The 13,055-nt window shown below is 35.9% G+C and overlaps 3 protein-coding genes across 4 annotated transcripts; all 3 read right to left on the reverse strand.

Moving 5' to 3' along the window:
- Positions 1–137: 137 nt before the first annotated feature.
- Positions 138–809, reverse strand: PIG-P (phosphatidylinositol glycan anchor biosynthesis class P). Its single transcript, XM_088230231.1, has one exon. The coding sequence runs from the start codon at positions 807–809 to the stop codon at positions 327–329; it is 483 nt and encodes a 160-aa protein (XP_088086357.1). The 3' UTR covers positions 138–326.
- Tcs6 (Threonyl-carbamoyl synthesis 6) lies at positions 138–2,721 on the reverse strand. The gene is made up of 3 exons (XM_088230232.1): positions 2,569–2,721; positions 2,331–2,459; positions 138–949 (listed from the first exon to the last, which is right to left on the reverse strand). The coding sequence occupies exons 1-3, from the start codon at positions 2,598–2,600 to the stop codon at positions 820–822; spliced, it is 291 nt and encodes a 96-aa protein (XP_088086358.1). The 5' UTR covers positions 2,601–2,721; the 3' UTR covers positions 138–819.
- Positions 2,722–2,982: 261 nt separating this feature from the next.
- On the reverse strand, positions 2,983–13,046 carry Bap60 (Brahma-associated protein 60). 2 transcript variants are annotated; one of them, XM_088230230.1, is made up of 10 exons: positions 12,791–13,046; positions 12,325–12,566; positions 10,300–10,556; positions 8,893–8,975; positions 8,678–8,806; positions 7,286–7,452; positions 5,570–5,777; positions 4,865–4,960; positions 4,566–4,676; positions 2,983–3,266 (listed from the first exon to the last, which is right to left on the reverse strand). In XM_088230230.1, exons 1-10 carry the CDS (start codon positions 12,911–12,913, stop codon positions 3,111–3,113), a joined length of 1,572 nt encoding a protein of 523 aa, XP_088086356.1. In that variant the 5' UTR covers positions 12,914–13,046; the 3' UTR covers positions 2,983–3,110. The 2 variants fall into 2 exon arrangements, with proteins under 2 accessions (XP_088086356.1, XP_088086355.1); XM_088230229.1 differs by having other exon boundaries at positions 12,310–12,566; positions 12,791–13,025.
- Between the last annotated feature and the right edge of the window lie 9 nt (positions 13,047–13,055).

The following is a 13,055-nucleotide window of genomic DNA, read 5'->3' on the forward strand; positions in this document are numbered from 1 at the left end:
ACGGCCGCTTCGTATAGCGCAGCACAATGAACTGCACATTATGTGCGAAGGTCGTGACCGATACCCCGCTCTACCCCGGGTAAAGGTATCATGATTGTGAGCCTAATCATAGTTTCAAATAAATTTTTCTAAAAAAATTTTGGGACAAATTAATTTAATCATTTTTTTATTTGCCTAGCTACTACAGAAGTGAAATTTAAAAAAAAAAGTTGCATAGGAGTATTATCAATATAATGTTATTACAAAATATGTATATACATTTACATAACTCCACCTTTTCATACACTTTTATTATGTATGTTTTACAGTTTGGATGACATAATTAATTATTCAGTATCACTTTGTTTGGAGTAAAGGTTTTTGCAAACATCTATAATATCCAAATCTTCCACGTGGGGTATTCGTGTCTCTTCTTTGATTTCACTTTTGAGGCAATCATTTCTCAAGCCACACTTTCTTTTATCTTTACAATCGCACCATGTCCCTGGCGAGTCTGCCGAGCTCGGTCCGTGTCTTCTCAGAGCGAAATTATCCGTTATAGTCCTCATATCGTCCACATTAGGAGTCATGGAGAGATTCAGTCCCGGGTAGATTAGAAACGCAAAGAAAGCGACGGCCACCAACACTTGGATAGGAACTGCTACGGCCCAGTACTTCTGCGGATAGTAATAGATGTTCATCATATTCAGCAGTCTGTCAGGGGTCACCGCCCAACCAACATAGATAACAAACATTGTGCGGAAGGCTAGGAACATCACAAATCCATAAATAGACCTCGCAGGAGTTGGCGCCGGAGTGTGTTCCGGCATGGCGGAACTATTAGTAATGGGAGTATTCCTGGCCGACGGGTGGCCCCAGGTCCTCGATGGTTTCGGTAGCCAGCAACATGAGTTCAAAAAATGAGTTTATCCCGACACGAAGATTCTTCAATTCGAAGCTGAAGAACTGGCTGAAATTTTTTTCATTAAAATTAAATACAAACCAATATGCTTTAAATTATTCCATTAACACTTCTTCTCGGACCGGGTGGATTTATCAACTTTTGAGTTTTGCTGGATTCAACCCCTAGGGAGCTGTTAATACTAGCATTTTACAACAGGGATGAAGAACATTTTAGAGACTCGCCCGCATCAATAAAAGTTTCAGCTCTTTAACTTCACAAACATCTACAGGTGGAAGAATTAAAGGAATATAGATGTTCAAATATAAGCAGAATGGTGAATGTTACACGGTGTGTAAAATGGCCACTTAAACCAGCTAATGACAGGTCATAAACCCTGTAGATGCCTAGACTTCTATATTACCTTCTCTTAAATGTTCTTCATTTCTGTTGTAATATATTGGTATTCACAGCTTCCTAAAGGGTTGAGTCCAGTTCTTGTCTACAAAAATTTAGTGAAACTCAAAACATTGTTGAGAAATGAGATTCACTTCAAAGCATTAACTACGGTCCAATCAGAAGTGAAATATTCCAAAAAATAAGAAAGTTATAATATGTGTCCATACGAGTGAATCCTATGAGAAAAAAAGCATCCACAAACATGTTTTAAAAAAGTTGGCAATTTATAATTCTCTTTACAATGAAATATATGTATATGCGACAAATCCATGTTTGTTTTTTCAATATACCTTTTAAATATAATATGAAATTCTTTAAAAAGAAAGCATAAGGTTGTTATAATACATTTCTATGTAAAAATAATAATCTACACAAAAACATTTCATGCTTTTGGTAGATTGGAAGATAGCAGTATATGGAACTGACAGCATTATTTAATTTGTGTTAATTTTTTTGATTATTTTTATAATGTGTAGTTATTTATTGAAACCTGGCTATATCTTTGTGTTGTTTTGTTTATTCATACATATATTGACTTTCAATAAGCGTATAAATATTATACCTACATTGAAGAAAAATGAAATAATAATTGTTTTTAAATTGGGGATAACACACAAGAACATTCTAAAATAGCATATTTTCATTTCTTTTTCTTCAGTGCATTTTCATGTTACTAAAAAAAGCATATTTGTTGAGTTAAAATGAAATCTGCAAACTTTCATTTATTGTACAGTTGGGACTCTTAACTTTGGATAATAATTGATGCTTTGTAAGTTCTCATTTTTTGATAAGTAAAAATTCCGTTTGAAAAATTTAACATAAATAAGCTATGTTATGTTATGGCCCCCTTGATGCGACGTCTAAGACGCTCGGTAAGATCATTAAATCAATGTGATTTTTCTCACGCCTGGGCGTTCATGGCCTGTTGTGGTACAAAAACAAATATTGAGTATCATTCATTTATATACATATAAAAATTAGTAGGTCTTACGCTTTTAAAATGTTCTTATCTATCGTAAGATTCTTGGTCACTTTGCTTCTTTTGGGTTCTGGATCCACTCTCAAGACATCGTATATTATTTGTGCATATCGATCTGTAGGAAAAGGAACCTCAACAAGCCTGCATATATAATGTTAAGGTAATATTTTTTTAAAAGAACACAGCTTCATGATAAATCACCAAGAAATTAATGTATGGATATGGAATATATTATAATACTAAAGGATACAATTTATATAATGATGGTTGAGACACTTCCATAACAACACGAATACTCTGTGTTTAAAAAAAATATCCTTCGAACTGGTGATGAAAGAAAGAAAACAAATCGCTCGTGCCCTAACCAAACTCCAGGTGTGTGAAAATCAAGCTGTCAAAACTAAAGCAGACCACAGATAATACGGACGTTTGGTATGACCATATTAAATAAAAAAATGAACCAATGACAATAGAAAAATCATGCTATTTTGTGAGGCATTTACTAGCCAATAAACAACTTTTCACGACGCGCACCCAAAAAAAAATAGTACAATTGTTGAACTGAAGTTCTTTTTCCAGTACATTTTTTTTTTATTAATAAAAGTTGTCTCAGGTCAATTAAAATCTTACAAATGTTGTTTGATGTAAATAAAAATTACATAAACCAGAGTAAAAAGTTTTTATTTTATCGACACCCAATGCTAACCTAAATTATGAATGTATTTCACTTTATAAAACAATAGATTAAAATAAAATAATAAACTAGAATTTATTTGTGATAGGGATGTGGGATTATGGGTTTCTGTTGGTGAGAGCAGAGTCGATTTCGTTTCTTCTTTGCTGCAACTTGGAGTGGAAGTAGCGAGCCACTCCTTCGGGAGCCCAAGCTTGTTGGTAGAAGGCAGCGCGACGCTCTTCCTCAGGATTGCCAACCACATCTGTCATGGTCTGTGAAATAATAATAGGATTTTGACTCATTGTGAAGCAAGGTCACATTGGTAATAACGATCTGAGATTTAAGCTGTTTCTGATAAATTGACTTTAATGCCATTTAGCAAGCATTTTTATTCATTCCGGATATTTTTTAAATATTTTTTTATTTTTATATATTTAAAGCGCATTTTTTTAATGGAAAACCACCGCAAGGACGCGGTACAATAAACATCCCAACACGTCCTGCAGCTACAGAGCGCACATAGGCCGTTGGGATTTTAGTTCCCCCTTTTCAATAAATTATTTAAAAGTTTTTAAGTACATTGGAGCTAGATAAAAAACATGTCTTGCAGCTTCAGGGCCCATGGACGTTTACAATGTAGCCCCCATTTACATTTTACAAAAACAATAGTAAGGGTCTTTAATAAAAAACAACAACTGCTATTTGCAACCTTATTAATTCTTTGCCGGCAAATGTCAGATCACATAACACATAATTTAGGACTCATTTTGTACATATTTCTTTATGGTTTGAGATTATTGTTGATATGAATACTTTTTTTATTTTTGACATTTATGCAAATTTATCAAAAACTGGTTTGATTTTGTTGAAATATTATTTAAGAAATGGAGCCCCTGCTTCTTTACGTCCATAAGACAATACGGCTGCCGGAATAATAGTATGGCATGTGTTTATTTTTATTATTATTTATTAAGGACAGGCAGCTATTAGGTGATATGCCCCTATCGTATCTTTCTGGGGTGGTATTATGAACGCAAAAGCGAGCGTAGAAAACGAATTTTTAATGCGTATTCACATACTAAATACACGCTAACAGAGCGATCTATTCGCGCGCAATTCCGTTCCGATACCAGCCCTGGTATGCCTCTTTAACATCCTACATATTTATCCTATTTATTTTGGAATGAATTAACGTGATTATTTTTTTTAGGCAGATCACTCCTTGCATTCACAGATCTGCCATTGATAAAATATTTAGCTGGATTGAAGTTGAACTTAGGGTTTTCTGATTTCACTAAGTTGCAGACGTAATATCAGCGCAGCATCGCCTCTCGCTCTTGGCTGTTCTAGTATGGTCGGGTATATTGGTGTTTTTTGGTGTGTCAGTTGAGTATATTACTAGCATTAGTTGATGAACCCAAAACTGCACTGTGCAGTATTGACTTATGGCAGGTATTGTATTAAAGCGGTTGAAGAGTTAAGTAATGAGTAATGTAATGACAGCATATTAGTTACGTAGGGATAGGTTTTCCGTTTGGAAACAAGTTATTTACTCGATATGTTACACTCACCTTAAGGTCTCTCGTCTGGCTGACGACCCACTTTTGTATGAACTGTTGCGGGTCCTTGGCAAAGCTCAGGAAGAATTCTCTGTTTGTTTTTAGTTGGTTAATGGTATCCACCTGAAACGCATATTTTATTAGCTAAACATAATATTTATTTTTCTAATTGTGAGAATATTTCCTTAACGAGTTTTTCATTACTAATAATTTACTATTGGTCTTAATTTACAAAAAATGTTATTTGATCACATAATATAAATTTATCTACAATAAAACACGTACACGTTTAATGGTAGGGTTGAACTTACAGTTTCATGTATCTTGGTGTCTAATCCTTGTATTTCCTGTTGGCTGGCGGTGCTCATCAGGAAGTTGTTCATCTGAGCTTTCAGTGTGTCGTCAACCTTCAAACGAACAAATTCATATTATATTATTCATGTCATACATGTGAAACAAGGGGTAAAAAAAAGATAAGATTACCAAAGAGGAGACAAACAGAATCTTAAAACTCATTGTACAAGGGATTGAAGCTTTACAATGAGTTACCTGAAGAAATAAAGGAAATTGAAAAAATCTAAATATTTAAAATTAATTTGAAAAAATATGTTATTGAGAAATTTTGATAAAAAAATTGTAATATTATTAAAAGTTTATATTAGTTCGTAAGATGTTATGAACTAACTTTATAAAGCATAAATACATAAATAAATATTTCCAACTTTATTCATTAAGGCGAGTGACTTTAAAAGTTTTGGTATATTTACAGATTATAACCTCCAATACATTTAGCTGTCCGTTTATAGATTAAACAACCACAATGACATTACACATCCCTGTTTCATGGCTTTTGAGATCACAATTGAAAAAAATCCCCCATTAACTCTTACACACGCTGAACTCTCCTCTATATAACGAGATCCATTTAATCACTTTGCAAAGCGCCGTCGAGATATGATATTACGAAAATGGCGAATATCATACAAGTTATCCAGAATAATTTTCAAGTATTGTACCTCAACATCGATGTCGTAGCAAGCGGTCTGCTTGGCCTCAGCCCCCCCCTCCACGGAGATGACGTGGTTGATGACAATGGGGTCGGGGGGGTGGAGGAGAGGGTTGAGGCGTTGCGGGATCTCCGCGAATTTCATGCGCTGGCACCCAAATATCTGCTCCAGGTATTTGTCACACACAATGTACTCTCGCTCGTGGGCATCTTGCAGTCTGGAAGCCATTGATCATTATACTTATTTTGGTTTTTTTACACGAAAATAGGCCAAGAGACCAACGGGGAAGTTCGTACGTTTAAAAAATATATTTGTTAATACTATCACCAATCCAAAAACAAAATAATTTATTTTTATGCATTGTATAATAATTGCTAGGATTTTTGTAATTTTTTAATCCTCACTGAAACTTCGAAAATACACCGCTCATGATATCACAATTCACGCTCAGGTTGGTGAGTGTTTCTGATGCTAAAAATTTAAACCCAGTACTACTACTCCTACTACCATCACGCCATTTCCCCGTAGGGGTAGGCAGAGAGAATGGACCGCCACACACGTCTATCCTGGCATACACTCCTAGCCTCTTCCACATTCATACATCTTGTCATACATGCCCTTCGGTTCTGTCTGCTTTTGACATGACCAGACTTAAGATTTTGGTTTATCTGATCATGCCACGTCTTCCTTGGTCGTCCTCGTCTAACGTTGCCGTTCATTTTTGCCATATATACTTGTTTTACCATTCTCTCATCGTCCATTCGTTCTACGTGACCAAACCATCTCAGAGACCCTTTTTTAATCTTATCAATTATACTTGTCTCAGATTTACACTCTCTCCTGATTTCATCATTCGTAACCCTGTCATACATTGATTTCCCACACATTCGTCTAAGAGATCGCATTTCAACCGCGTTCACTCGGCTTTCATCCTTCCTCTGCCAGTTCCATGTTTCACTTCCATACATAAGTGTTGGGACTAAAACTCCGTTGTGCACTGCCAGTTTAGCTTCGATTGACATATTTTTATTAGAAATTATTATATATATTATATAAATTTATTATTCGTACCCGCTGATGCAAAAAACACAGCTACACCAGAAGCCGGAAATCTATTGCCGGTAGCCACAACAGCATAACAACAGTATAATTTATTGGTTATTGCAAACACATGGTCACCTTTGACGTTGCAAAGTTGTTTATTTTTATTAAAACAATTTTATTTATTTTGTAATACATTTTTGAGAAATTTCGCAGTACAATTTTATTAAATGCACTAATTTATCCCACACATAAGAAAACATTTTTTACTATCCAATTTCCCGTAGCACTGAACTTCCTCATTGCAGTACAAAATACCCAGGCGTGAGAAAAATCACATTTAATGCTTTACAATCTTACCACCCGAAACTCTCCGTATGTGAGGCAAGCGTCTTAGCCGTTACACCACGGGGGCTATTGAGACGAGTGTCAAAATTTTGGCATTTATAAGGAAGTTGTTTCCGAAAAGTATATTAACTATCAATGGTGTTTTTATTTTATAATTTGTATATCTTCACCGGTGGCAACTGCATTATATTTTATATATCTTTGACGAGGCGCATTTTGTAATGGGGTCTGTAATAATATTGAAATGTGCATATTTTTTTCTTGTCCATATTGAACTCGGAGTGTTACGTTTAAGTGTTTAATTTAGAGTAAGGTATCTTTAGAGGAGTAATTTACTTGTGAGTTTTGATGTATTGCCACAGAGCAGATATGATGACGGGTCTGGTCTGGGTGTGGACACCAAGTAATCTGGCGAGACGCTGGTCCAACTTAAACTGGAGGGGCTGGTAATCCAGAAGGAGGAGGATGGTGCAGCGGACATTCTTGTCTCCCGGCCGCTTCACCTGAAACAAGGTATTTAAGGAAAAACTAAATAAATGGAAAAAATGTCGATATTTAAATTTGCCATGATTAGTGTAGCATCTTTTGTTTTTTATCCAAATAATAATTGAAAAAACAATTAATATATTATATTGGTTCATTGGTTCTCCGTGTCCAGGCGGATAAAGAATAAAGTACTGTGTGTGAAATATAACCAGAATTCGGTCTAAGGACACCGAGTGGAGATATGTACGCCTCATTATGTAGTGGTTTACATGTTCGTCTACCATTCTTGAGGTCCTGGGTTCGATTCCTCGTAGAGCGAATGTGAAAAAAATATTATAAAGGTTTTTTGAATTGCAACATTACATTGTTCCTGGACTGGTACCTGAAGCGTAAGATTGATCACCTTACCTTCCTGTAACAGATGATTGAGATAAACTGAATTTAAATTTATTTCAACAGAGAGAGAAAACATTTTTGAGAAGGGAATATGGAAGTCTAGGCATTTACAGGGCTTATGACCTGTCATTGGCTGGTTTAAGTGGCCACTTTACACACTGTGTAAAATTCAGCATTTTGCCCATGTTTGAACATCCACATTTCCTCAACTGTTCCATCTGTTGACTTTTGTGAAGTCCAGCCAGTCTGCAAGCATTTGGACATACTCAAACATTGTTGAAGCTGAATTTACTTAAGCAATGCAGTGATCTATGCATCATCAGGTGTAGATATTGGTACACAATAAAATATGAATATATTACATTTTTTTGCCAATATATTATTTCGGTTGGTTGGAATAAATTGCAAAATTTAAATTTGGAAGAAATTGTTACGTTTGCAGTTTGAAGTTCTCAAAGCATCCATTTTTTTTCTGAATCGCCAGAATAATTATATATCTTTGTTTATTTATTTTACAGAAACAAACAGTCGACAATGATATAATAACATAAAAAAAGATATGGTTTAAGGACCGACCAGCGAAGTTTTTAAATAAAAATTATGCATATTAAATTGTGGTACAGCAAAAGGATGTGTTTATGTGTATTTGTATGAGAGTAAGTGTAGAGGTGTGTGTAGGTGTGAGCATCATTAAATAGCAAGTGGGATCATATCGCAGCTAAAAAGAATGAGTCGTGTAAGGGGCGTGTTAAATATATCAATAGATGAAAAAAAAGCATTATAGTTCGAGCAAGAACCATAAAAAAATATGCGGGGAAAACCTTTCATTGATTATGACGTAAATACCTGAAATCCATCAGTCTCTTGCGTGGTAAGGGTGCGATGCCATTCCACTAGGTGATTATCTGGTCCATACAATTCCTTGTCTAGTTCTATTACAAGGGACTTGAAGAAGGATGAAAATTTCCTCTTGACCTGGAAGGCATAAGCGGAAATGCGGGAAAATGCTTAAAGAATTAATATAAATATATATTTTGATTGCTAAAGGTAATAAAACATACTTTGTTGGGGTCACTTTTTGAATCCTCCAGGAGCCGACCTTCAACTCTCAGCTCCCAGGAAGCTACAGAGCCTTCACCAACACCTAAGTAATCATTACCAGTTATCATTTGTCAAAGTTTACATTAATTATTAATTACATTTCCAAAACACTATTTTTAAACCATACACAACAGCATATATTGGCATTGATATATGCATACACTAGGTGCAGCACTAAGCCCCTCTCTTGTGCTCCATTCGACGTAAGATCCGGAACCTAACCTGTAGTCAGTAAACGAGGAGCAGCATAAAAAGGCGCGACATAGAGCTTTGAATTCACAGTAATCTGGCATGGACAGGCGATCTTTTTTACTATTCTACGAGGTTTGCACAGCAATGTTGACGCGGCAACGCTCATTTTTCGGAGCATAATTTGAAGGATAATTTTTCAGTCAACTGCTTGTTGTATGCTGACGATGCAGTTGTTAGTAAGCAGCAACGAGGTTTTGCAAAAAATAGTCTCTAGAATGTATGATGTATATACTTGGAGAGCGAATTGGCGATGAACGAAAGTAAATCAAAAGTGATGGTATTTGAAAGGGGAAGTGAGGTTACTGACTGCACAATAAATGTAAACAATAAATGTCTCGAACAAGTTGAAGAATTTATGTATCTGGGAAGCATATTTTCAAGAGATAGACGAATAGAAAAGGATGTTGAAAGGAGAGTGAAAGCGGGCAGTAAAATGAACAGCGCACTTGGCACAGTAATTGCTAATAAAAATATTTCAATCAAAGTTGAACTGGCAGAGCACAACGGAGTTTTAGTCCCAACACTTATGTATGGAAGTGAAACATGGAACTGGCAGAGGAAGGATGAAAGCCGAGTGAACGCGGTCGAAATGCGATCTCTTAGACTTAGACAAATGTGTGGGAAATCAATGTATGATAGGGTTACGAATGATGAAATCAGGCGAGAGTGTAAATCTAAGTCAAGTATAATTGATAAGATTAAGAAAGGGTCTCTGAGATGGTTTGGTCACGTACATAGAACAAATGAAAGACGAAAGAATGGTAAAACAAGTATATATGGCAACGGCAACAGTAACGCGAGACGAGGACGACTTAAGTCTGGTCATGTCAAAATTAGACAGAACCGAAGGGCATGTATGACTGTGGAGGAAAGTGAAAGCTTATAATCAAATAAAACAATGTACTTAGTGAAAAAGCAAACACAATATCTTGTAGAGCAGAAAATTTCCTTTTGAATGACGTATAACCTTTACCGTTTTGTTTTAATTTTGGTGCTCATTTTTAAATTTGGATAAAAATTGACAACTTATGTTAACACGTAATACATTAAATAATCCAAAATAACTATAAAAAATGGCTTTAATTGACAGAACAAGGTCAAAAAGATGGTATTACCTTCAGAGGCATTTTCTTTTCCCGGATAAAAAGTATTTGAGATAAATATTCTCAGTTTTCTTTTCTGTTTCATGGGTCTTTTTAACGCCTCCTGGATATCTAATCGCTTGCGCATTATAGTGGCATCCAACTTCCTCTCGAAGGCCAGCAGGTCCATGTAGGCTTGTGACTCGGGAACCAGGTCTCGGACCTTCTGCGGCAGAATCTTATCAGCCAGCTTCTTCTTCTTTTTGGGTGGAACGGGATGCTGGAAATCGCTAACAAAACGACGAGAAATACTATAAATAACGGTGTATAAGTAATGCGGTACTATTGAAATATTCAAGCTACATTTTTCATCGGCGATCTACACTACGATGATACACTATTGCCAATTTGCGGCTTTTCTAACATCTATGGTTAATTCGTATAATTGCCAAAATAATAGCATTCTAACAAGCCACATGCTGTTGTAAGCATTCCTAAACTAGAAGTTACGATTATTATAATACGTGACTATTTAACGAGTATCGCAAAATACATTTTTAATTAACAGCCAAGGCAGGGGATCATTATCAAAGAGTAAAAATATAAACTATAGTTCATAGTAAGAAACTAACTGAAGGAAATTTAGTGTTTTTAAAATGCCTAAAGATGGCTCTAAGTCATCAAAAGCTTATAGCTAATTACTTATTATACAAGAACACAACATCGCTTTTGTCTGTTATTACTATACTCTTTTTGTTATTTTTTTAATTGTTAATTTGAATTTATTTATACACACATATAAGATATCATGACCGTTCAGGCTCAAATCACTAACCCTAAAAATGACGGTTTTTAGTTAAATGTGCCATCTGAAGCGTAAAATTATGTTATACAAGAGGTAAACGTCACCGAGGGAACTTAGTTAGAAAAAAGTTGTGTAAATCTGAATTATTCATTTTTTACCATGTTGACTTTATATTATTGTGGGGAGCAGAGAGTAAGTAAAGAGAATGTTTTGTTGTCAATGGACATATATAAGCCTTCTCTGCCTCCGACAGCATTCAAATTCGATTGTTAGTATTCTTTATTTCATTTGTGAAATCACTATATTTGCATGTATTAATAAAACCAAAAATCGTAAGTGACTCAAAATCTTCTCTTTTTAAATTTCCTCGAGGTTAAATTCTTTTCATTTATTTTACACAAACTACAAGACTGCTACAAATTAGTAGAGGAAAGATACCTCCACATACCTCCCGTTTTTATTTTTAATATGAAAAAATCACGTTAAAAAATACTTCTTTAAATAAAAATCATTTTTAACCACAACATAATATATTATTTCTGTACAATAATCATTTCTAATACTTCCTTCCTTTCCTAACTCTATAGCTTGCATTGCCTTGACTATAAACAAGCAAGACGCTTTACCAAATTTTACCCTTGCCCTAACTCGCTTCATTAAAAACCTAAAAGATATCTTGAAAAGTATCAGAAGGTAAAAGTTATCAATGGAATTTATTAAAAATACATGAATTAATTTGTTGTGTACATAAAACCTCCAAAACACAAAAATAATTTTTCCTCAGTCTCCAAACTTTCAAATTGCGATATAATGGTGTTTTTTGGGTTAGTGACTCGCCTGAAGGGCGACGATATATATTCGAGACACAAAATGAATTTATTCTAGGAATAGGCTCAATATACGAAGGGTTTGGTAAGCCAGAATTGATTATCACGCCTAAAGTTGCGATCGGTTCGTTTGTGGGCAAACGCCTGTTCTAAGGAACCGATGGGAGGAACTCGTAAGGGGAAAATAGAAATAAGATATCGAGAGATTAGTACGGGTTTCCATCTTAGTATGGAAGTTAAACGAACTGATCAATGTTTTAACATTTCATTTAAGTACAACAAAATGAGTTGAGATTACTATCCAAATTTCAAATTATTATTAATTGAACAAATTAATGTACAAAACAAAAGCGTTATCGTGTGTGACTAAAGCGTAAATAAAAGTAGTAAAAAAGCAAACCAAACACATACTAAGCGTAGACATACGGTTTGGCGGGCTGCTGCATCGGGCCCCCTCTGGCGTCCGGAGGGGGCCTTTTACCGCCCGACTGCGGGGACGGGGGCGCGGGCCCCCCGCGCAGGGGCGGGCCCCCCGGGTAGCCCTGCGGCGGGGGCCCGCCCTGGTAGCCTTGCTGGGCGGGCCGCTGCATGAGCCCCGCCAGGGGGGCGGCTCCACCACCCCCCGGCCCGCCCATCGAAGGGGGTGGGGTGAATCCACTACGCTGTGGCTGTAAACAAGCGAGATACGAGCGTCAAATACTGTATAATATGCGATAAATGTTAAATATACATCAATAAATTCAGAAATTGATTAACAAATTAGCGAGGAACACTTTATAGTAAATTAGTGACAGCTCGCGCGACGGAAACCTAAGGTAAATCTACATGTGTATTAAAGTTTACAAATTTAAAAAATAATGTCAAAAATCTCATAAACAAAGCTTAGACTTACAGGAAAGTTAGGACCGGCATATTGCCGCGGTATCGCGGCGTTTTGTGGTTGATTGTATCTCTGTTGCTGCATCGGTCCGGGAGGACCCGGACTGGGCCCTCCACCGGGAAAACGTTGCGCCATTTAGATAAAAGCACGAGCGTAAAATTACGAGAAATTCATATTTGCATCAAACTGACGGGAAACCTCAGAAATCAAGAAAACACGACGAGCTGAGCGTCGAGCATTTATTGTTTATTGCCACAGATTACTTTATGGCATAGTA

This window comes from Micrasema longulum, unplaced genomic scaffold (genome assembly GCF_059751315.1).
Source record: "Micrasema longulum isolate JH-2025_06_02 unplaced genomic scaffold, ASM5975131v1 h1tg000740l, whole genome shotgun sequence".
Classification (NCBI taxonomy): domain Eukaryota; kingdom Metazoa; phylum Arthropoda; class Insecta; order Trichoptera; family Brachycentridae; genus Micrasema; species Micrasema longulum.